Source organism: Pipistrellus kuhlii, unplaced genomic scaffold (genome assembly GCF_014108245.1).
Source record: "Pipistrellus kuhlii isolate mPipKuh1 unplaced genomic scaffold, mPipKuh1.p scaffold_m20_p_14, whole genome shotgun sequence".
Lineage (NCBI taxonomy): Eukaryota > Metazoa > Chordata > Mammalia > Chiroptera > Vespertilionidae > Pipistrellus > Pipistrellus kuhlii.
Window position 1 is genome coordinate 11,757,313 of NW_023425449.1, and position 25,919 is coordinate 11,783,231.

Sequence of the window (25,919 nt, forward strand, 5' to 3'; positions counted from 1 at the left end):
AGATCAGGTGTGTGGGAGGTAACCAATCAATGTATTTCATATCTCTCTCTCTCTCTCTCTCTCTCTCTCTCTCTCTCACTTCCCCCCTCCCCCTTTCCTCCTCACTCTCTCTCAAAAATTCAATGGAAAAAATACATCCTTAAAGTGAGGATTAACAAAATAATAGTAAACAATAAAGCAATCATTCCAAACTTGATTCAATGTTTTTATAATTTTACAGATTATCTAAGCCAATTGTTTGAATCCAGAGGTGCAGGCTTCATTATCCCTTTGCATATTCATCTCTAATATAGAGCCTAGGAAGACTCAAAGTATTATTTCACACCAACCAGATGTTATGTTTCTTGTTAACTTTAATGGTCACAGCACTGAATCTTATAAGGATAAAAGACAATGACTCACACATATAAAAATAGATGTAGTGTTTTGGGAATAAACTGGTTGTAACCACGATAAAATATTAATCCAGCAGTAGATTTTTAAAAATAACTGATAGAATATCCAACTTTTCCCTCCCTCCCTCCCTTCCTCACTCCCTCTTCAGTGGGATCTACTGGGAAGAGTAAATCCTAACTTTTTGTAAAATTTGCTTTTTGAACAAGTACAAATCAGTTTGTTTATGTATGTCAGTTTCTTCATCTCTTTTTTTTATTAAATGTTTTTATTGATTTCAGAGAGGAAGAGAGAGATAGAAACCTTAGTGATGAGAGAGAATCATGAATCAGCACCTCCTACATGGTATACACTGGGTATTGAACCCACAACCCTGGCATGTGTCCTGACAGGGAATGGAATTGTGACTTCCTGGCTCATAGGTCAACGCTCAACCACTTAGCCACGCTGGCTGGGCGTTTCTTCATCTCTTAACTTAGCAAAATGAAAAGTGCTCTAGCTAACCTGTAATATAAATTAAATTAGACTTGAGATATTCTTGTTGATAACTTAAAAGCCTTATTCAATTGGAAATTAGATCTTGGGCTTTCAAATTAGAATGACCTAGTTAGAATCCTTGCTCCTCCACTTATTTATTGTATTATGACCTTGGACAAATTATTAGACCCATTTAAATGTCAGATGTATTATTTGTACAATGAGGATAATAATATCTCACAGGATTAATAAGAGGTAAAATGAAAGTAGCCTACAATAAATCCTTAACATAGTGTTAAGAACTCATTGATGATGACTTTTAATTGTTAGATTAATGATTAAATGTAATTCTAGTTAATAGCATTATTTTCTTCCCAAAGTTTCTTCAGTAGTCATTCTATGTTTTAAAATAATAAGTAGATTTAAATAAAGCTCTACACTAGAACCTTACATGATATTTTCCTTAGTTCTGTGTTTTAGCACCACCTCAAAGTGAGGGCTTTACCATTCATTTAATAGATTACATAATTAGACTAAGGCTTGGTACTGGTTACTAGAAATGTAACTGTTAACTAGATTTGGTTACTTCCCTTATAGATTTTAGAGACTAATGGGAGATTTGGACAAGTCAGATGAATAGACAACTACAGTATTGTGTTATAAGTGTATGATCAGCAATAGTACAAGGTGCTATGGCAATAGAAAAGCATGACACTAATTCAGTCTCTCGTTTTTGAGCTGAGTAGTTCTATTGTAAGAGAGAAGTTGTAGTCACTCAAAGGTATTTATATATGTTACTTACCTAGTCTGCTTATCCTTCAAAACCTGATTTAGAGGCAGACTCCTCTGTGAGGCTTTCTTCACTTATTAAAGGCAGAGCCAGAGGCTCTATTCTTGATACTCCATTGTACTTGCCAGCACTTTTCTTACAGCACTTAGAATACCCTGTAATTCATTGATCTCAAAGCCAGGTTCATGACTTAACATGTAAATGTGCAATAAATGTTCATTGAATAAATTAACGAGTGCAAATATAAATTGATCCGTTCATTAAATACATTTTTTTTAGTCAAATACCTACTGTGTACCAGCTGTTCTAAGCATTGTGGATTCATCAGTGAAAAAGAGGCATTCTGCCTTTATTAACCTTACATTCTAGTGGTGGAGAAGCCAGGTTCAGGCTATAAAGAATGGAGAAAGATAAAAGAATGGTGGAGACTTCAATTTTAGACTGGGGGTCAGAAAAGCTGTACTATGGCAGTAACATCTAAGGAGAGACTTGTTTAAGTAAAGGATCAAGCTGGTGTGGAAGGGTTTTCCAGGCTGAGAGACAAGCCAACTTAAAGGCTGGAGGAGGACTATGCTTAGAATGCTCAAGAAATAGCACACAAGCCAGCATGGCTGGGACTTGATGAGTGAGAAGGAATGTGATAGGAGATGGGATTGGCAAATATTACTGGGCCAGATCACATTTGGCTATGACAGATTTTGGATATTATTCTAAGTGTGATGGGAAGCCAAATGCAGTGTTTTGGGCAGGAGAGTAACACGATGTGATTTGTCTTTTGAAAGGATCAATCTGCCTTTTGTGTGAGAGACTAAAGAGGGCAAGAGTTGGAAGCAGTGAAAACTGTTAGGAGGCTGTTTCATAAGCCAAGTGGGAGAAGATCATGGCTTTGACTAGGAATGACCAAATAATTTGCATGGGACTCGGAATAGAAGCTGGTGACATAGCTGTTAAAATTGTAAGCCTAGGTCTCTAACTTAAGCATTCAAGTAGATAAAAATTTAAATGTAACTAAGTACAAGTATTTAGTGAAGAAATGAAGGAACTAGTTTTTTAGTTCAAGTTCTACGGTTCTGTTTTGTTTTCAGTTCTACTAAATAGGTGTGTGGCCTTGTGAAAATCTCTTACTTTCTGTGGGCCTCAGTTTTTTTTCAGATACAAAATGAAGGTATGAATTATTAAAGGTCCCTGATTTTATACCGTATTTTTCGGACCATAAGACGCACTCCCCCCCCCCCCCCGAAGTGGGGGGGGGAAAGTCCCTGCGTCTTATGGTCCAAATATAGCCTACACATATACTGTACTTTAAAAAAAAAGTTATTTTACTTGCCCTGCTCTGTGTGGTCTCTGTGTGCTTGCCCGGCTCTAAAATGGTTCTAAATGTTGCTGTTTACTTTACAGGGTTGATTACATGTGTTTATGACTGTGATGTTGGGTTTTAATGCACATAAAATATTTTAGGACACTATTTGTTTCAGAATCTTTTTTTCTTCATTTCCCTTCTCTAAAAACTGGTGCGTCTTATGGTCCGAAAAATACGGTAATTCTTTGAAAAAGTAAACATATAGGTAATTAATGTTTACTGCATAACGGGATAATGAATGAAACACTTTAATAAAGTCAAAAGTACCATAAGGCATTCCTATCTATATGATTCTTACATTTATAAAGGAGTTGGCTGACAGTTATGAGTTCACAAATTTAAATGTAAAAGTGTGTAATGCAGATTATAAATCCTATAAAAGATTGGAAAAGAGAGTAATTAGTAAAGACTGAGTTAACCATGAACGTAATACATACTTGATCTGGGACTAACTATGTTTAGTTAAAATGAATAGAGAAGAAAGAACTCTGGGTGCAGAAGAAGGCATGAGCAGAGAGAGGGACTGAATGAGCATAGCATGAGAGGAGTTTTTGGCAGCTAGTGACTCAGGTTGAACATTGGATTCACAGTGAGAGTGGAATAGAAGTTACCGGTTATTCGGGGAAGGGCAGACTGGGTTACAGAGTTTCTGTTTGGTATGATGAAAAAGTTCTGGGTGTAGTGAAATTGGTGTAGGTGATGATTGTACAACCGTATGAATGTACTCATTGTTACAGAACTATATACTGAAAAATGATTAAAATGTTAACATAAATTTTATGTTATGCATACTTACCACAATTTTTAAAAAGCTAATTGCCTTTGTATATATAAGGCTATAAATTTTATAGCTGTTATAGTGTCAACATGTTCTGTCTTTAATGTGCTCTCTTTTATTTATTTTGTCACTGTATTCTTTGTTATGCATTTGTTGATAATTTACATATTTCGGCCCTTATTTTAAAAATAGCTAGAGCAGCCTTGTATTTCATCAATTTCTATTGAGTTAGCTTTAATTACCTAAAGTTTTAGGTTCTTATGGATAACTGGCTCTTACAATAACATTGGTATGTGTATCCTTACATTAAAATCAGCAGTAATAGTAGTATTTTTCATGATTAAAAGTATGCTGAGAGGTAAGAATCTAGCTGTCTTAAGAAAGCCTGTCTTCACTGCAGTATTCTTCTTGCAGGATGAAGACGAGCTGGACTCCCACACCATGGTGAAGACCAGCTCGGAAAGCGTGGGCACCATGAGGGCTACGAGCACCATGAGCGAGGGCGCCCAGACCATGATTGAGCATAACAGCACCATGCTGGAGTCTGACTTGGGGACCATGGTTATAAACAGTGAGGATGAAGAGGAAGAAGACGGGACTATGAAAAGTATGTGGCTTTTTTCCATTGAATATTCATTTTCTATTTTGAAAGTATACTTCCATAGAAACCAGAGTAATTATATATTACTTTTTATAGCCAGCGAGGAAATTTTTGTTTTTTTTGCTTTATTTAACACTAATAAATTTTAAAAGTAACTTTTTTTCAAGATAGCTGAAAGCACATTTCTAGTGTAGGGTTATGGAACTTTTTTGTTGAAGAATACTTACCCATAACATAATTTAATTTGTATAGTGTTTTACAGATAAAAGATAGTGTTATTTACTTTTCCAATACAAAAAAAAAAAGTGAATCAAAAATTCTGTTCCAGTAAATACAGCATACTATTATTTTATGTTGTCTAAATTATCAGTTAAACGGCACAGTGAGGCAGGGGGTGCAAGTTAGAGGAAATAGGCCCGATGTGGGACAAAAAGAAACATTAGAAATAAGACTCAAGAGACAGGGGTATTTCATGCATAAAATTTAGTTTAGTGCGTATTTACTACTGCTTGTCATGTGTGAGGCCCAGTGCCAGGGGTGCTGCGGGGGCTAAAATGAGAATTACGACATTCTCTCTGAGGTCTGTCACTTCCAGAGTGGTGAAGATGAAGTGTCACAGCTGATGACAATTTATCAGCACTCCTTTTATGTATATATGTGTATATGTGCATTTATATATATATATATATATATATATGTGTATGTGTGTATATATTTGCCATATAGTTAACCATGGTAGGAGGTGGGTATTGAATTTTCTATATCCCACAACTAGTGGGTCTTCTGAGACTTTTCTCTGGAAAGCAGCCTAAGACTTGGGTTTCCTGAAATTCCTAGCCAGGCTTCTGACTAGGAGAGGCTTTCTGCACCTCTAACTGCTTACCCAGCTGCACTGGATGGTTGTGTGGCCTCCAAAGCAGCTAGTGTTGTGGTATAAGTCCTGTGCCCTCTAGATCAAGAAGACCTTATGAGGCATTTTATGTCATTTTTCATGCTGGTATAGGTTTTTAGTTAGACTTTCTGACTTTTAGCAGACATTTAGGTGATCATTGAGTGCTTTCTTGCATCTCTAGTGAGCTACTGAACTCCCTTTGAAACTGCATAAACAACTTTTCCATGCAGTCATATACAATAGCTTTGATGTTCCTGCAAAAAGAAAAGAAAAAAAAAAAACACGTTATGAAGTACTTACACAAGCAGATGCAAGAATCCCATTCTCTTAACTAGGAACCCAGTTGCTTTATTAACAGATTGCTATTAGATCAGATTATCAAGAGCTGGTCATCAGCATATAAAAATTATTTAAAAACCTAAGCCTTTATGGAATCTAATTCATGTTAGAATGTTATGTTTCAAGGAAGAGATACGTGATGACAATTTATCAGACATTAAATTACATCACAGATTTCCATATATTTTGTGTAATGACTTTTAGCTTTGACAGCAACAGAAATCATTCACTAGATGTTATAATTTTATGTCCTAAGTATGATTTTTTGAAGATCATATTGAAGTGAAATTTCAGTAAGTTCATGTTTATATGATTATATTCTTGAGATCTTATTAAAAGCCCATATTTAAGTTGATCAGATAGTGGTTTATATAGTTTCAGTTGTTTTAAATCCCATGAGTTAGCTTTGAGTGTATTTTAAGTTTCTGCAATTTAGACATCATTCTGTAATGTTCCCCAAAATCCAGTAATGTGACCCCCAGGGGTTGTCATACGGTAGTATAGCAACAGAAGAAAAGGTGAAGAAGTTACTGAAGCTGAACTTTTTCTGAAACCACATAATTACTTTGTGTTTTTCCTTAGGATCTCAATCTTTTTTAAAACTTCTTAGATTCATTGGTATGAGCTCTCAGGTTATGTCAACAGTCAAAGCCTCATTTGCTAATGTGTCCTTAGTGTTTTGTTCCCTAAAAAGATCATAGCAGTGCCCTGGCAGGGTGGCTGAGCTGGTTGGAGCATAGTCTTGTATGCAAAAAAAAAGGCTCAATTCCCAGTAGGGGCACATGTGGAATTACAAACCTGTTTTCCTTACTTCTAGAAGAGTGTGTTGATTTGACTCTAGGAAGCAAAATTATTAAAAGATATTTTGAAGGAAAGTGGGCAAAGTGACGAATTTGATCTGTTTTTTTGTTTTGTTTTGTTTTTTTATATTTCATTGATTTTTTACAGAGATGAAGGGAGAGAGACAGAGAGCTTGAAACATCGATGAGAGAGAAACATCATCCAGCTGCCTCCTGCACACCCCCCACCGGGGATGTGCCCGCAACCAAGGTGCATGCCCTTGACCGGAATCAAACCTGGGACCTTTCAGTCCACAGACCGACGCTCTACCACTGAGCCAAACCGGTTTCGGCTATCTGTTTGTTTTTTTTAAATGGCATGGGGGTGCACCTTCCCTTTCCACTGAGGAGTCTCCCTGACTGAACTGAAACACCAAAGGTGTCTCCCAGAGCAGAGCGGAGCGGAGCGGAGCGGACGCACAGCGCTAGCAGACAGTGCAGAGCGGACCTCAGCGGAGAGCTGTCTCCCTGGAGAGGGTCCTGGCCCCAGGGCTGCTCTGTGGCCATGCTGTTTTCACCGCTTTGCTGTATCCCTGCATAAAGTTTCCTTCGCCACACCCACATTCTTGTTGGCGTTGAATTGGTGCCAATAACCATTGGTTGATAAATCTAAAAAATGTATTTAAGAAAAACCAATAGCTAACACTTAATAAAATATTAATATCTTTCTTTCTCTTCCTAAAACAAATGGCATGGACCTGAGGGCATGTCCCAAGAAGAACTCTCCAAATACATTTTCAGCAGTGACAGCATTACTTCTGCCCTCCCCACCCCTTCTTCCCATTCACATCTCTCTCAGGCCTCCTCTTCATCCATCTGTGGGCAGGATCCAGCTGGGTAACCAAGATCTTTCACAATCTGGCAACAGAGGTCTCTACATTATCCACATTGATGAATGTCAGGGAGAATTATGAATGGTTAACAGTGGGTATAAGTAGATTGATTGTCATTAAGTAAATCAACATTTAAGAGTTGTCCTGAAAGAGAGTAGATTAGGCTCAGGTCAAGGAATCCATTGTCATGAAATTGATGAGATGTAGAGGTTATTTCTTTGTGGGTGACTCTGAAAAAACAGTTATTTCAGCAAAGAGAAGACTAGGCCTTTTAGCCTGTTCAGCTCAGATCTACTCAGCTGTCTTGTGGAATACTTTCTGGCCTTACGGAACAGGGCCTGGATTGGGAGCTGCAGTTGCGCTGAGAGGACTATCTTTTGTTGGTTTCAGATGAAGTGCCACACTCTCCAAAAGTCAGGTTACAAGCCAGTTTCTTGGCTTTAGCTACTCTCTTCCTTCTCTCCTTACCACCTCTACCTTATTGATCTTTTCTCCCTCTTCTGGCAAACATGACTATGGACCAGTCTATTTGTCCATCTTCTCTGCATCCTCACTGGGGCTGCTGAGTGCCGATGGAGACATTCTCACGTATGTTCAGATGGCGACCACCAGCTCTTGGCCTTAACCCCCATTTGGGCCCTCAGATTGTTCCTGTAGCCCATGTCTCTCTGCTCAGCTCTTTCCCATGCTACGTAGTGGCTGCTTTAGACCTCACTAAATCTCTTCCTGCCACCTCTCCTCTCAGTTTTTGTAGATTGCTTTGCTTCTTACTTATAGGAAAAACTGAAATGTTGTCACGTGAGAATTAGAGAAGCTGTGCAGGTGTTTCAAACGTGGGCTTTGGAGTAAGATATGAAAATTAGTTGTTCTTAACCTCTTTTTCTTCACCCCATCATTGAATCAACATCAAGCCTCATGCTTCCTGATTGATCCCCTGCCGCCAGTCTTAGTCCCCTCCCCTTTCCAGATCTCATCATTCTGTTTTGCTTTTGGCCCTCTGGTGACTCCCCATTGCTCTTAGTGTAGAGCCCAACATGGGTTAGAAGGCAGTATATTCTCTGCTCTCTGTTTACCTTTCTGTTCTCAGGTCTCACTATTCTTCTAGCTCCTCAGCTCTTAAAAATACTCATCCTCATCTTTGGGATTTTTTGTGCCCAAACCCTCTATTTTGCACTGCCCAGTACCTCCCTTTGTTTAGATTCCTGCTTCCTTGGCTAATTCTCAGGCTCAGTTAAGAGGTTTGCTTCCTCTACTGTCCCAGGTTAGGGATGGGTGCCCCTCCCATAGGCAACCATCTCACTTCATGCTTTTACTCTGAATAGCAATTGTCACACTGTATTATAATTGCCTATTTCTGTACGATTATCTGTTTATTCCCCACTGTATTCTGGTGCTTAATACAATACCTAGCACAGCAGTAAGAGTTCATTAAATATTTTCTGAACAAATGATGCGATGTAGAGAAAAGAGCCAGCGATTTAAAATCAGACCACTTTTGTGTGACTTAATGGTTTCTGAGCTTCAGTGATGTATATTTGTCTGCCTATGTAAGTGTGGATTAATTTAGGTAAATATGTTTAGCACCCAGCAGAGTGCTTTAAATACAGCAGGTTAGTAAAGATTAATCTTTACCTGATACTCTGTCAGTTTGTCCTTCCAACAACTTGGAAAGCTAGAGCAGCGTTTTTCAACCGCTGTTCCGCGGGATGTTGCCTGGTGTGCCGTAGGTGCAGACAAGACAAGAATTTTATAATTTTTCACTATTTTGTTTACTTAATATTTCATAATAAAGTAATTATAAAATACTTTCTTTGTGTTTATTTGATTCCTATTCAAGAGAATTACTTTATATATAGTCAATATAGGCACAGAGTTAAATTTTTTAACATTTTCTAATGGTGGTGTGCCTCGTGATTTTTTTCATGAAACAAGTGTGCCTTTGCCCAAAAAAGGTTGAAAAACACTGAGCTAGAGCATCCAGAGTCAGCCCTGCTTCCCACACAGCCAGGAGGCCTGCTCTTCCTGGGGCTGGAGACCCGAGCCAGTGAACTGCTCTGTTCTTTTTCTTCCCAACCAAACTCTTGCTCCAGCCTTTCCCTGCCTCCTGCAGCACCTTGCTCTTTATTCAGTCGGATAGCTAGAGGGGAATCTAGAGACAGTAGTGATCTCTAGAATGAACAGATTAGCACAAGTGTAAATATGATTTGAATGGCGCAGTAAAGACACTCAGCTGATCTGACATCTCCCGACCAGCAGTATGCTCAGTCGTGTGTATTATGATAAGTTGCAGGTGGGATAACTATTATATTTCACTGTTTTTGAACTCTGAGAAAATGGGTTAAGTGTCATGGAAGCATGAAAAAGTAATTTGAACTTTATTTTACTTTTTTTTTTTTTTTTTTTTTTAGAAAAGAGAAAAAGGTGAATTTCTCAAACTATAGCTGTCTGTAAATGAGCATCTAGTGTGGGCCAAACAATATTTTCAGGACTTTCCATAAATTGTTTTATTGACTCCTCACAAGTAGGATTGTCACTACCATTCACCACTGAGGAAATTGAGACTTGGGAATGATAAATGACTTGTTCAGGATTTCATAGCAAGTCAGTGGTGGAACCAGAACATCTGTGAGTTCTTTAGGAAAAGAGACCTGGATCATTATGAGCTAACTTAGTTTCCTAGAGACAAATCAGGTCAGAGTAATATAATTGCCTTTTTTTGACAGCATCACTAAACTTGAAGATTAGAGAAAATGTAGGGTTTAGATGTGATGTTTTAGGATTTAGGAAAGTATTTGACAAGGTCTTTGATGATATCATTGAGGACACCCTGTAATAGGTCCTAGTTGGTAGTTCTGAAGGTTGAACAATTATACCCAAATGGGCTTGTGTCAGTCAGGGACTATTGGAGGAAGCGGAGACTTCTCCAGGTATTTTAAACATACAGATTAAGTCAGAAGTGTGGACATTAGTAAATCAGTGGAGAGGCTGGAGGTACTGAATATGGTCTGCTCCTCTGTGCTCTCTTGTCTGTGGAATGTGGAATGATGTTTTGACCCAGCTCGGGCCTATAAGTGTGCATGTTTTGGTCTGAGGATACCCAGCACTGAGCATGGAAAGTCTGTAAATTTTAATCTTCCTTGGACAGGTGAAAGTTGTCTTTCTTGTAAAGGCCCCCGAAGAAAGGGTTTCCAAAGACACACATACTTGCTGTTATAATGCTCATTACTCGTACAGGAAACCGTTCCTTTTATTTAACTGAAATCCTTGGGCTTAAATTTGTCTGCTTCCCTTTATTGTACTCTCATTGGAAATGGAAAACAGCTGGTCACTATTTTCTGTTCAAGAACCGTTCGGATGTACTTGGATATTTGTTAAATGATATACTGAGACTTTTCCCAGCTGAACAATTTCAGTCCCTTTAACCTTTGGACAGGTATTATTTTCTAAGCTTTTAATCTTCTTTATGAATAGCCTCTGGACCGTCTCATGTTGTCTGTGTCCTCCTTTGTTTTAAAGTACAATCTAAGAAGTTAAGAAAAAGCTGATGTCAGTAGCTTCTGTATTAACATTCTAATATATATATGTATGTATATGTATATAGATATATGTGTATGTGTATACATGTACATATGTATATGTGTATATGTATATTCGTTATCTTCTTGGCAACAAACTGAAAGACAAATTTCCAAGATCATTAATCAGAGCAACCACAATCACATATGACAGTGGTTGCTATCTTGAGATTTCAATTGGGGACTGAATTTAGCCATCTGTACCAAAAAATCCAAATAACAGTAGTTAAAAAAATTTCTCATTTAATAAATCCAGCAGCAGTGTCCTGCATTGGTAGAATGACTTTATAATGTCAGAAATCCTCTCCCCCCCTCCCCCCGTCATCTTTAGGGCATTATTCTCATTGTCATCCTGATTGCAGAATAACTGCCTTCTAGATGTTCAACCATTAAATCTGCATCTCAGGCATGAAGAAAGAGCAAGAAGGAATGGCTGGTACCTATGTCAAGAAAACAGCTTCCCTGGAAACCCTCATCTCATAGGCCCAACCCTGATACAGAGCCACTCCTCCCTACAGGAGAAACAGCCTGTCACCTCCAGGGAGGGTGGGCCTGTAGAGGACTTTTTACTTTGAGACACTAGGACACTAATGGCGGCTCGCATGCCGGGCAGCTCCTGATGGGGTAGGGTTGGGAGCAGCACAGGACTGTTGGGGGTGCAAGAAAGATTCCTGGGATAAAATTCCTTAGCAATTTCCTTTTCGATTTAGTCAGTCTGGGGATTGGTTTGCCTCTTCCCTTTCTAATGCCACTACTTAATTCCGCTTGGACTTTTATATGTCTGACTCATTGCAGAGAAGTATACTACCTATTTCCAGCCTTTTCCTTACTCTCCCTGTCTCTCAAGGCAGTACCTACTCAGCCCGTCTTACTTTTTGTTGTAAGGATTTTTATAAAATAATAAAGCTTTCCCCATTTTTAATCTCTGTAGTGGAAGGTAACTTTTGAGATTTTCTTTCTTTCCTTCTCCTTTTCTGTGTATGCTGCTGCTCTTGAAAGATAGGCCATATTAGAGTTGCTGCTCTATAAGAGTTAGTTTCCAGTAGGAAAACATTAGTCTTCCATTTTCTCAGATACAGGGTCTGATTTAAGTCATTGGTAAATTGAAAGGCCACCGTTTCATTATAGCACCAGGGCATAAGTAAAGATTTGGGTTGAAGCGTTCCCTACCCCCTAGTTGAGGAGAAACAGAGAAGACTGTAAGTGGAGTCTGCATTGCTGACTGGAGGGAGAGGTAATAAGAGTAGTGCAGGCCTGGCCGGGTAAGGGGGTGGCGGAGGAAGATTTGGGAAGGGGCAGTGGTCAGGGACTGCTGTTTTCTTCATTGGAGTAGTAGTGCCAAAATGTGCTTTTGGTTATTTTGTTTGTACCAAAGCACCTACATAAGCTAAATTTATTGTTTAAAGAATACAATGTAGATATTTGCTTCAATGAAACATTTTCTATGCTTTTATCAAATGCAGTTGATAATGGTGAAATTCATGGCTTTCTTTCACAAGAGTTATTTCCGAAAGAAACCTTTTTTACTCTCTTGTTTTGAGTTTACTATATAAACATTGATAACCCTTGTTGTACTAAATGTAAAAAATTTAAATTTTTTTAAAAATAGATTTTTATTGATTTCAGAGAGGGAGGGAGAGGGAGAGAGAGATAGAAACATCAATAATGAGAATCATTGATCAGTTGCTTCCTGCATGCCCCCTACTGGGGAGCGAGCCCACAACCTGGGCATGTGCCTTTAACCAGAATCAAACCCAGGATCCTTCAGTCTGCAGGCTGACACTCTTATCTACTGAGGCAAACCAGCTAGGGCAATGTTAACATTTTTAGATTTCTTTATACATGTGACCCATCTTAAGACTAGCTGATTAAAATAAGAACTTACAACCCAAATAAATATGCAATTCTATTACAAAATTACTCATCTCTTAAAAAAAAAAGAATAATGAACAAATGCTTCCTTTAGGGATTATCTCCCTCTTCTCTCTCCATGATTTGATTTGCTCAATTATTTTATAGAAAATTTATTGAGCTACACTTACATTATTTTATTATTTATTCTCATAAAAAGGTCAGAGGTGGAGACTAATAGAGGTTAAATTCCTGGACTCTGTTATGGAATAAAAGGTTGCTATAGGAACTAAATTTAAATTCTGAAGATAAAAATCTCTTGTAATGATGAAGCCCAGAGACATATCAAGGGTTCTTAAAATCTGTTGAAAATGTTAATGGAATGTATGTGTTTAGTCCAAATGTCAGTAATGTAACCTTGTCAAATTAATCAGTTCCTTTTTTTTTTTTTTTTTTAGCAATAGGAGATTTTAGGGAAGAAAGTTAAAGATAAAAGACCAGAAACACAAAATCTTTATGTAATATTTATTGATCATTAAAATATTATACTTTCTCTCCTATATATTGTATTCATTTGTAACATTACTAGTAAAGTCTGGACTGATGGAGAATTTAAAGGCAGCATTGGCTGATATCTTGTTAAACTGCCTAAGGAGTTCTTTTTTCATGAGTTTATATGAGTGGGATATGAGAGTGTTCTGAGTTCTGAAGGTTTACTATAAATACTGGTGTTTCATTCTATCCTCATTTTGATGGAGTGTATCTTTTCAGAGGGTATCCTTTGGGTCCCAGAGGTTTTGTCATTCTTATTTTTAAATCTTCTGAAGCCTGACCAGCTCTAATTGAAGAATGAGTCTTCAGATGAATAGTTGTAGTATTTGGGTTTTTTGCTGTTTTTTTTTCTCACTAATACATGCATATTCTAAATGTCAGATTTCTTCTGACTCTACTGAGACAGAACATTCTAAAATTTTGGTAGTCATATGATTTTTAAATGTATTATGCCAATATACAGTTGCTAATAATGAAATTACTAGTAGCCCCCATTAATTCAAAAGTAAGGATGTTGAGGCTATTCAAGGTCTTTTTTAGTTCCATACAAATTTTTGGAGTATTTTTTCTATGTCTGTGAAATATGCCATTGCTATTTTAATAGGAATTGTGTAGCAATCTTGAAAAAGAATAACAAAGGAGGGATCATAATTCCAGATATCAAATTATACTGCAAAGCCATTGTAATCAAAACAGCTTGGTACTGGCACAAGGATAGGTATATAGATCAATGGATCAGGACAGAGAATCCAGATATCAACCCAAACCATTACACTCAATATTTGACAAAGGAGGCAAGAACATTCAATGGAGTAAAGGTAGTTGCTTCAATAAATGGTGTTGGGAAATCAGATACATGCAAAACAAAACAAAAACAAAAAACTAGACCACCAACCTACACCATACACAAGAATAAACTCAAAATGAATAAATGACTTAAATGAATAAACTCAAAATGAATAAAAGACTTAAAAAACACAAAAATCCTAGAAGAAACCACAGGCAGCAAAAATCTCAAACATCTCTCATAGTAATATGTTTGCCATTACATCTCCTAGGGCAAGGGAAACAAAGGAGAAAATAAACAAAATAAAAAAGTTCTGCACAGAAAAAGAAACCACCAACCAAATGAAAAGAGAGCCCACTGTAAAGGAAAACACATTTGTCAATGATACATGTGATAAGGGGTTAATTTCCAAAATATATAAGAAACTCATACAACTTAACAAAAGGAAGACAATCTAGTTATTTCAAATGTTTCTTTTTCACTCTAAGTTCAGTGTAGAAAATGAGCCATTGAAAGGTTCTAAGCAGAAAAATGACATGGTTTAATTTGCATTTAGAAAGGTCACTGTAGCTGAAACCTGTTTGGCTCAGCGGTAGAGTGTCGGTCTGCGGACTGAAGGGCATGTATGTTGATTCCGGTCAAGGTCATGTATGTTGATCGCGGGCACATCCCCGGTAGAGGGTGTGCAAAAGGCAGCTGGTTGATATTTCTCTCTCATTGACGTTTCTAGCTCTTTCTCTCTCTCTCTTCCTCTCTGTAAAAAATCAATAAAATATATTTTAAAAATAAATAAATAAAGATCACTGTATTATCAGTATGAAACTAAAATTGAAACTGCGTGAATCAGCAAGACCAGCGTGGAGGTTGCCACAATGGCTAAGGCAAGAAATTGGAAACTCAACCAGGAAGGTAGCAATGTTGGCCAGAGAAAAAAGAGTTATGTTTAAACTGTTGTATTGAGAAGTAGAATTAAAAAGACCCAACGATCAGTGTGGTATGATGGGAAGAGAGGGATCTGGGTTATTGCTCAGGTTTATCCCTTTGGGCATTGAGTAAATAATGTTGATTTGATCAGGTGAGCAGCGAGATGGGAGTGAAAGACCTTGACTGTAGCTTTAGAACTGGTAAGTGTGTGGTAACTACCTCAGATCCAATCTATTAGTAAGAGTAAGTAGTGGGCAAGTTGGGTGTAGAACTTAGGAGCCAGACGTGGGCTGCAGAAATAGAGTTGGGATTCACAGGTATCAGATGAGGCCATGGGACGCCAGGAGGAGGTGGGTTTAGCCAGAAGGACCATGAAGTGAAGAGATAAAAATGGAGCCTGGGTGAGTCCTTATAACTTCTAATAGCTAGTGGTGTGCAATGACAATAATTCAGGCTTAGCTATTTAAAATAAAGCAGGTTTTTGCAATGTTCCTTCTCTGACAGATTTCAAATACATCTGCAATGATTTTAAATAAAATTATGGTAAAGATCTGCCAAAATTCTGATATGTTTCCACAATCTAAGAATATCGTGGATCTCTGCCTAATCATTGGTTGAACTTTTATTTCAACCAATGGATATGTTTGTTTGTTTTCATTCTCATTTTATTTTATTTTTTATTTTATTTTATTTTACTTTGTTCTTCATTAAATTGACTATGTTGAAATATGACCAGTGAAAATCCATTATATTGCTCAATAAAAACTTATACTTCAATAGAAATCATTCTTCTTTAACTATGAGCACTTATACTCTCTCACGTTATTTGTTTACCTAAGGAAATGCAACTTCACCACAAGTGCAAAGACCGTCTTTCATGGACTACTTTGATAAGCAGGACTTCAAGAATAAGAGTCATGAGAACTGTAATCAGAACATGCACGAACCCTTCCCTATGTCCAAAAATGTTTTTCCTGATAACTGGAAAGTTCCTCAAGACGGAGACTTCGACTTTGTAAGTACATTTGAATTCTCTTATTTTTATTTTCTCCGTCATTTTATTGACGGATTGCGAATCATAGTAGTATATGTATAAAATTATATATACTATAGATTGATATTCAACATATAGTCATAAATGTGACTAGGGGAAAGGTATAGTTGTGGTTTTCTTATAGAAATGTACTTGCATAGAAATGTAAATAATTGATTACAGTTAAATAACTCATAGCCCACATTTACAGACATATTTAGGACAACTTTAAAATTAAAATGACAACTATTTCAAAAGATGTTTCTAATAGTGCAAATATGAGATACTTCTGACAGTCAGTAAATTCCGTTTCCAAAACAAGTGATACAACATTTATGACGTAGACTTGGAGAAATTTGCCTCAACTTTGAAAGTTAACTGAATTCGTTTCTACTTGAGTAAGTGTTAATTCCAGTTGGTTTGTCAGAAATAATAGCCCTATTTTTTTTTCTAGTTAGCATATAAACTTCAGTACTAAACTGTGCTTTAACACCTCTTTTAATACATTTTCTCTTTTTTCTTCTGCCCTTTTCCTTTTTATTTCTTTTAAAGAATGCAAATAATACAGACAATTCAAAAGCAACTATTTCCACATCTTGAAAGAGTAATTTCTCATAATGAGTTTTTTAATGGAGAAGCCACCTTTATGGAGATTTTTGCTTTAGCATGTTTTAAATAGTATGTTACTTTTGGGTATTATTCTGAAAGACTTTTTTTTCCTCACATGAAATAACTACAATCCTTCACAGCTATATTTATAATAAATACATTTATTCATAAGTAAATAAAATTTTAGATGTATGTATGTCTTTAATTTTTTACGTAACTTTAAGCCATTTTGCTTAGTCAGCATGCCTCTAAATATTTTTAATGTTGAGTACTTTACTTCTAAATATTGTGATTATTTTTTAAATAATCAGATAATAGTTTCAAAATCTGTTCTTAATAAGTTTAGTACTAATTGCTAGCAAATATTAGCAATAGCACAGGTTATCCTGAAAACATTGATATTTACTTACTGTCTTTTCAATTTTGAAGTTGTAAATTAGAAAAATAAAATCTGTATTTCTGTAGTTTTTGTAAGATTTCATTTTGTTACTTTTTTAAAAATTATAAATTATTTAGAATGCTGATATTCAAGCTTTTTAAATCATTCATGGACATAATGAATTATGTAGAATATTTAGCATCAAAGAACTCTGTCTTGTCTCAGCTAGAATAAATCTTAATAGCCTCCGGGAAAGAGTATGAAATGAGCTACAAAGTAATGAATAAATTATCATAGTAAGAAATATTCAATAAAATTATTTAATTATTTCAATTAGTTTTTCTACTTATTGACTTAAAACTGCAACTTTTTACTTGCTCACACTTTTGTGGGTAAGCAGTTTGACTAGGTTGAGATAAGTGGTTCTTGTGCTGGATTCACCTGGGTCATGAGTGGCTGCTGTCATCCAACAGCTTGACTAGAGTGAATGATCGAAAATTACCTCACTCCGCCAGTTACGCTGACAGTTAGCAAGGCCACATGACCCTATCAGGCAAGTCTGGAGTTTTTAGGTGGCGGTAGTAGCCTGCTAAGAAGGTAATAGCAGAAGTTGTAAGGCCTCTTGAGATTTTGGAGTCCTTCTACCTGAAAACTTGTTAGAAAACAAACTAATTTAACAAATGTTCTGCTTTCTACTTTAAATTGTGCTAGGCACTATAGGATATAAACACACATACATAATATTTATTAAATTAAAAAGGCAAGGTATTAACTATTAAGTTGTATTATAGAACAATAATTCTAATGTCATATGGTTTTGCATAAGCAGGGGAACTCAATATTAAGGCTCAAGTGGGTTATGAAATTGTATCATTGTGAGGGCTTTGTCTAAGCATTGAAAGATGGATAGCAGGAGGAGGGAATCCGGCACTACCGAGAATGATGCATATAATAAAAAGCTTAGAGATAGGAAGCCACAGTGGTATTGGGTGACAAGGACACAATGAAGGAAATACAATGGAAAGGGTCAGATGTCCGTGAGCACAAGATTGGAGAGTCTGAATTTTTATTTCATAATAGAAAGCCACGGAAGGTTTTCAAGTTGGAGAGTGACATGTTGAACTGTTTTAAGATCTTAATCTTGATGGCAGGAGTATTTGATTGCTAGGAAAAGACTAAAGGTAGGAAAAACCAGTTATGTGACATAGGCTTACAATAATATACAGATGGTCTATGACTTAACAATGATTTGACTTGCAATTTCTGCTTCAGGTGATATGAAAATGATTCCTCTTTTTCTTTGTGTTTCACATTCAGTAGGAATCATACTTAAACTTGTGAATTTGCTCTTTTCCCTGGACTAGTGCTAGGCAGGACGGGACTGTCTCACGATGCAGGGCAGCAGCAGTGAGCAACAGCTCCCAGTCAGACACAGGACCACCGGAGACAGCCGATATGTTGCCCTGTACTATGTGTGTTACCGAGTGTGTTGGATATTGTGCTCTGAGTGTGTTTAAAATAGGCCAGGCTCAGTTATGGTGTTCGGTAGGTAAGGCGGTTAAATGTATTTTGACTTTATTTTTTTATATTTTTTTTTATTATCTGGCATTTTAGATTTCCTAAACCATTGCCCAAAGCTACTATTTATTTATTTATTTATTTATTTATTTATTTAAATATATTTTATTGATTTTTTAAAGAGAGGAGGAGAGAGAGGGATAGAGAGCTAGAAACGTCAATGAGAGAGAAACATCGACCAGCTGCCTCTTGCACACCCCCTACTGGGGATGTGCCTGCAACCAATGTACATGCCCTTGACCGGAATCGAACCTGGGACCTTTCAGTCCACAGAACAACACTCTACCACTGAGCCAAACCGGTTTCTGCTTGACTTGATATTTTCAAATTACGACGGGTTTATTGGGAGGTTACTCCACTATAAGTTAAGGAGTATCTATAATAATAAAATGGGGGTGAAAAAGAAAGAAAAACAGGAGTAGATGTAGGATGCATTAGAAAAGGTTAATCAATAGAAACAGCCAACTTACTAGAGTGAGGTGAAGAACTAAATAACAAAAGGTGAAAGAAAAAAAAAATGTCCTCCCAGTAGGAAAGAGGCTTGAAAAGATCCTGCGACTGGATCCCACTTTTGTGGGATTATTTTTTTCTGACTTACACAGGGCATGGAGCCTTAGAAGGGAGCGGAGGAGGGGTGGAACAGCTAGGGCAGTTCTTCCCTCTTCAGCATTCACTGCACCTGTCAACTGGAAGCACCCCCCCTCATCACTTCGCGGCAAATGGAAGACGTTTGTGAATAGCTCCTGAGGCTCCTGTAAATGGGGATAAATAAGAGATGAATAAGGCAGGATTGCCAGATGCATAAAGAAGGACTAGAAGTAGCAGTGAGTGTGGTAAAGGACAAAGGAAGGTGTGGAAGAGGGGCTAAAAGAGACGAGGGCCAAGCGTAAAGGGGCCAGTGGAATATTTTGCTTACTAAGTAAGGGAATGCTCTGAAAGCAAAGACAGATTTCCACTTATGACACCAGCTGGTAATGATAAGAGAAGTCTGGTCTTATTCATTCCATCATACATTAGACATAGGATGTAAGAAAAATTGACTCATCAAAGTAAACAGTGTGCTAAGATTTGTGTGTTTATCTGCCCTCTTTATGATGTATGTCAGGGCTACCTTCCAAAAGAACTGGCTTCATGTGATTCCTGTGTCTATTAAATAGAAGCTGCTTAAAAGAGCCCTAAGTTGTTTTGACTGTATTTCCAGGATGTAGAAGTCTTATCCGTCTGCATTGAGGAAAATAGGTTTCCAGAAAGAAAAATGAAGAGAACACTTCATTACCTTTTGTAGAATTCAGAGCAGGTTCCTAAGAGACAGAACTTATTCAGAGGCACCTGCTAGACAGATGTGTGGAGCAGGAAGCATTCTTTATCTTACAGCCTGTCTGCAACATCATGTGTGTCTTTCCTTTTTTTAATATATTTTTATTGACTTTAGAGAGAGAAGAATGGAGAGAGATGAAAACATCAGAGATGAGAGAGAACGCTGGTTCGGCTGCCTCCTGCAAGCTCCCTACTGGGGATAGAGCCTGCAACCCAGGCCTGTGAATCGAACCCAGATCTTTCTATTCCCAGGCCAACGCTCTAGCCACTGAGCAAAACCATCAAGGGCTGTGTCTTTTCTTTAGCATTGTCTTTTGGATTTTCTGGGAACTGTTGTTTCATATTATGTTCCTGGATGTAATGGGATGACAGGAGAACTAATTTATGTTCACCATTGTGGAGGTATTATAAAGATAGGATAAAATATTTTTAGGCTAATTGAACTTATTATTTAACTTTACTAAAAACTGTTTTGGGTGTGCCTGTGAAGATTTATAAAACAAACGTAAAAGGCAAATCTGTTTATTATAGCACTAGTCTAATGTTTCAGGTTTTGTTTGAATTATTTCAAAACAGCCTTAGCATCCAGATTGTTTAGTGTTAAATAGAAAGAGAGTGTGTCGATCATGTTTGTAGAAGTTACAGCATCATTCATAAGTAGATATATTTTGAGTAACATAAAGATTTTGGAATAAGAACAAAACTTTAAAAGCCATCTGTTAACCCACTATATTCATTCCAATTTTTTTTTAAAGGAAAGAAATTGGATTGACAATAATTACAAGTGTAAGAGGAATTAGGTAAATTAACCATTGTTTGTTTTTTGACTCAAACTAAACTGTAAATTAACATTTCTTAATTACTATGATTCTTAAATATTCCATTGGTGATGCTCTTTTGAGCTAAGGGACAGGAGAAGTGATAAAAAGTCTCAGTCATTGTGGCAGAAGGAAAAGGCTGTAAATTTGTCTCAGGCTTTTCTAAGTTTTTACAGTCTTCCTCTGATTCCTGGATTGCCAAGTCAGTGTGGTTATAAGGAAACAAAAACGAAACAAACATCAACAGAAATTCTCACTGCTCTAAAACAGAAAGCAGCGAACCCAGAGGAAGGAGCAGCCCCGCTGCTGGAGCCCAGCATTAGGAGTAGCTCCCTGTTCGGAGGAGCGTTTCCTCTGCCCCCTCCTAGAGCAGCCTCGGTTACAGAGGGCAGTGAAGTGGGGGCAGTGGGGGAGCACAGAGCCCACAAAAACACTCGCAGTCACGCCCGTCCGCGCTTTGAAAAGCCTTGGGGGAACCTAGGCCAGCGGCCTCTACCAGTTCTGACCCGTGTAGCTGCACGCTATCACCGGCTTTACTTACTTAAACACAAGGTTTAAGTAATGTTTTTGGAGAGGTTGGTTAGAAGTTACCTTATTCAAAGAACATCTTGTTCCCTCCAGCCCCTCGTTGTGTGAACTGAGGAAACCACTTCAGTTGAGTGAAGTGTTTAAGCACATTGTCATCAATTAGCTCTGCATTAATTAAATGATTATTGTCAAGTATTTCCAGATGTTTGAGTCAACAAAGTATGAAAAGATAACTCGATATTTGGGGTTTGTTTCTTCTAGGGTAAAGGAGAAATAAACACAAACCCTCCAGTGATGTAGTGGACAGCCCTGGCTAAGAGTTTATGATTACAGGTGTACGTGTGGCGTGAACTTGAGTGTATGTGGCACAGGGCGCCTTCACTGCTCACGCTTTCCTTGTGGAGCCAACGGGAAATTAAAGTTAATGAGAAGCCCACACTTTGAAATGCTTGCAGAATTCGGGACTATTTTAGTCCTCTGCCAGCTCACGAAGTCTGTACTGGCAGTCATATCCCACAGATGGTGTGGCGTGTGTATGCCATCATGTGATTGTCTAGGCCCCTGCAGAATTTTTATCAGATTTTGACCATCATTTTACTGAGGCATTTAAGACAGTCATGACCTTTGTTTTGAAAGGAGGGTGGCTTCCCCAAACTTGCTTATCTACAAGTAGGAAAAGAAATGTTGAGTTAATCAATCACCGGACAACTAAGCTGAATTTAATATATTCTATAGGAAAGAGTCTGAACGGCCACACTGCTGTTTTCCCCCTTCGGTATAATTTAGTGGTAGAATGAGCATTTTGCTTTCTTATTCCTAAATATGCTGTTTAAGTCTTCCATTCTTGCAGAAATTTTTACTTGCAGTGTCTACTGAAACATTTAGATAATTTAGATAATTAATACCTTAAGTTAAAATGCACTACATCATCATTTCCTTTACAAATTAAAGTGAGCTGGCCTGTCCTTATTGGATTAATTAAGATAGAAAGCACAGGTGCAGTATGTGGTTTCTTGTCACTGCGTTGGAATGTGCTAAGATATTTAAAGCGCATGGCAAAAAGAAAATTGGCTTACCAAAAAGAGTTCTAAAAAACATAAAATCTTCTTATAGTAATTTTTTAACTGCCATTTATTTAGAAGATTGTTTTGGAAAATTGGCTACTTTAAAACAAAGATATTGTACTCCAAGCATATGTTATGGCTAATGTTGATGTGTGAGGATGTTATTTTGACTCTGTAGGCTCTCTGTTCATAACTTCATTTTGGATGTTTAGTCAATAAGCATCAAAAGTGATATTAAGAACCACTAGTGGACTTTAGGATCAAAGAGTGGCCAATATAATTTATTGCCTTTTAATTTCAGGCTGATGCCCCATGGTGTTTACTTCTTAAACCATTCAATTTCAAGGGCGTTGTTAGCCTTGGTTGAGGTTACTAGTGATGTTTATTTCAGGTTGTCTTGGTAATAGTTATTTTTACTTTAACTGTTGTAAATGAAATGTTTTAATCTAAAATTATTTTTGTACTTTCATACTTAAGTCAGATTTTCAGAATATACAGAGTAGGTTAGTGTCAGAACCCTTTTCATAACTAACTTTCATCATACTGCCTGACGTATATCTCTCACAGTTAGAAGTACACACAGTAGTTTCTTGGGGCCTATTAGATTGGCTAAACTAATACTGACACCTTTCTCTCCTGCCCTGACACTGGTTTGGCAACCTTTTCTATAGTATCTCTCTCTCACTCATTGAAATAAAACTTCCATTAGGCTGGATTCTTCAAGTTGGGAGACTTTTCAGTAAATAACAGGTGTTTTTTAAAAAAACAAACTAGTTTTGTTTTGTAATTGTGCCCATCAATAATAGAAACAACTTTTTCCCAAAAATATAGACAAATCTTTTTTTTAATATCTTTTAAAAAAATTATATATATATATATATATATATATATATATATATATTTATTTCACAGAAAGGGAGAGGGATAGAGAGTTAGAAACATCAATAAGAGAGAAACATCGATCAGCTGCCTCTTGCACACCCCTTACTGGAGATGTGTCTGCAACCAAGGTACATGCCCTTTACTGGAATCGAACCTGGAACCTTTCAGTCCGCAGGCCTATGCTCTATCGACTGAGCCAAACCTGTTTTGGCAATATATTATAGACAAATCTTAAGGGAAAATGTGAAAGACCATATCAAACTAATGTGTGGTAACAGGTAAAAGAATTTTGGAAAACAAATATCTTAATTTCATTGATTTATTTTGAATATATGTTTTTATGGTTCTTAACAAAGAAACTATTTGTTCTTTATGAATGAAATGATGTGCATGCTTAATTTTATATGTAGTTTATTGTTGTGATTAAAGCTGTTGTGAATAATTAAGTCTCAGTAACCTGGGTTAGTTGTAATCTACATTCCTTCAATTTAGTTTTTAACTTTCTGTCTCAATGTGAGAATGCAAATGAAGCTACATAAAAGCCTAGGATACAAATATATGTGTATGTAAAAGGCTAATACCCAGCCATACCCTTTTACTAACTAGGCAAATGAAATGAGGAGTCAGTTGTGGATTATCATTGCTAATGGAAGATCTAAACGGATAGTCGTTTTAGTGATTGGATTCTTTGATGAAAAGAAACTTTCTGTCTTTAACCCATCAGAACTTCAGTGATGGTACAAAATTTCTGAAGTTGCCTTACTTTTTTGTTTTAAACATTGCATCATTCTTACCTTGACTGTGAACATTGAAAGACTTTCCTTAGCAGATCTGTATAAGGCACAATAGAAATAAGATGCAGATAAATTCCACCATGATTTGCAGAAACAGTGAATTACAGATAATGTCTGCAAACAAAGTTTCCCCCCATTTTCCTTTGTTATAGAATTATAGGTGTAATCTTCTAGAAAAATATCCTTTAAATAACTCAGTTAAGGAAATTATTATGCAGCCCTTAGCAGTCTAGTAGTCATCATTTCACAGCAGCTCGTCAGATATACTGGAAATCTACGTACTTTGGTTGTAGTTTTTAAAACATTTTCAGAACTTGGTCAACCTGTGAGCTCCTTTTTGTATTTTATATCAGTTGCCTTCACCTGTAAGAATTTTTTCTTGGTCTGTAATCATTCATATTTTTTTCTCGACTCCACATTAAGACTGTCAAGCTTCATTCATTTGGGTATTCCACATTTTGCTGTGATTTGTAATAAAAAAATGCATTTGTAAAACTTTATCTGAAATTGTTTTTCCAACTAACCAGTTCATTAAGGTACAGTATGTGCAGTTTTGTCTGCAGGTATAATTTTACTGTTCAGAATTTTGCTTCTGGCTAATAAACTGAATATTAGTATAATAAAAATAGTGGTTAATACATATTGATAGCTTACTGTGTGTTCAGTATGTCTCAGAGCACTCTTCTAACAATGATCTTTTGATGATCATATTGTACCTCCACTTCAGCCAACGCCTCTCCCCCCCCTCCCCCCCTGCCTTTTTCTACAACTCAGGAAACTAAGGTACAGGGAGACTAAGTTAGGTGGTTAAAGTCACATAGCTTTACGTGGTGGAGCCAAAATTTGAACCTAGGCAATATGACTTTAGAGTTGGCCCTGCAATTCAACAGTTATCCTATTATTAAGCCTTTAGTGAGGAAGTTAACTTGAGTCATAAAACAAAGCTATTAACCAAGAAAAAGAGAAGATAGGTAAATCATGGCACAGAACCCAATCTGGAGACCATTAGAATAAAGTAGGGGTTCAGACATGGGTCAGGCCAAGATGCAGGGTCTGTATGAGTTGGCTTAGCCAGAGACACAGAAGGCTTTTCTGGGCCAGAGAGCTGGTCCTAAAGGAGAAGATGATGCCTGTTGAGCAGAATAACACTGGTTCTGATGCAGGACTGGCCCTGTTGGGCAGGCCTTAGTTGCCTGGCTGAGGCCTCTTGCGTGTATTTAGCTTTAATCCTGTGGGCAGGGGTAGCTCGTGCAGAATTCTTATCAGGAAGATAACAGGTGCAGGCTGCTCCATCAAGCCTCCCATTTGCAGAAATATGTTTTCCTCACCTCCTACATACACCCAGGGAAGTATATCAAGTCTTGCAAGAACATTTTCACCAGGCCTCAAATCAAATTTGACTGTTAAATAATAGTGAATAGCAGCAAAAGAAAATGGCTTCTATTGTCCCTAGTAATCCTTCTTCATTATAGGAGTTCATTCTGCATTAGAATAATGAGTTATCAAGATATTTCTCTCATTTTGCCAGTTGCTCCTCTGATTATGTTATATTGATTTGTAACCTGGTCACAAACATATACAGGATTTATTTTAAAGCCTACCACTTTTCTTTTTTTAAACCTTTCTTTTAGTTTATTTTAGGTTACCATTTAACAAAATACCTTGATACTGGACCCTTTAAAATTTCAAAGTAGAGAACATTTTTATTAAATAAAAAGTGATTTGAATAAAGGTCAATGAGCAATAGATATATTTCAAATAAAATCTTAACAAGTGTTAGAAAAATATTGGATAAATTTCCAAATACATTTTTATTATTGAGTAACTTCTGAGTAGAAAAATAGAAAATTTGATAGAATATGCAACATTAATTTTAATAGGTAGCTATGTTATTTAATGATAATAAACTTTAGGTTTACTACAGTC

At 36.9% G+C, this 25,919-nt stretch overlaps 1 protein-coding gene across 5 annotated transcripts in view; it reads left to right on the forward strand.

The window, feature by feature from the left end:
* STK3 (serine/threonine kinase 3) overlaps window positions 1-25,919 on the forward strand; it is a 195,186-nt gene that overhangs the window by 126,386 nt on the left and 42,881 nt on the right. For 3 of the 5 annotated variants that reach the window (XM_036436767.2, XM_036436768.2, XM_036436763.2), the window contains 2 exons: window positions 4,213-4,405; window positions 15,831-16,006. In XM_036436767.2, the coding sequence (XP_036292660.1) occupies window positions 4,213-4,405; window positions 15,831-16,006 (369 nt within the window). Of the gene's footprint in view, window positions 1-4,212; window positions 4,406-15,830; window positions 16,007-16,576; window positions 16,750-21,514; window positions 22,728-25,919 lie in introns of those variants that run through there. The other 2 variants (XM_036436765.2, XM_036436764.2) reach the window with 2 other exon arrangements.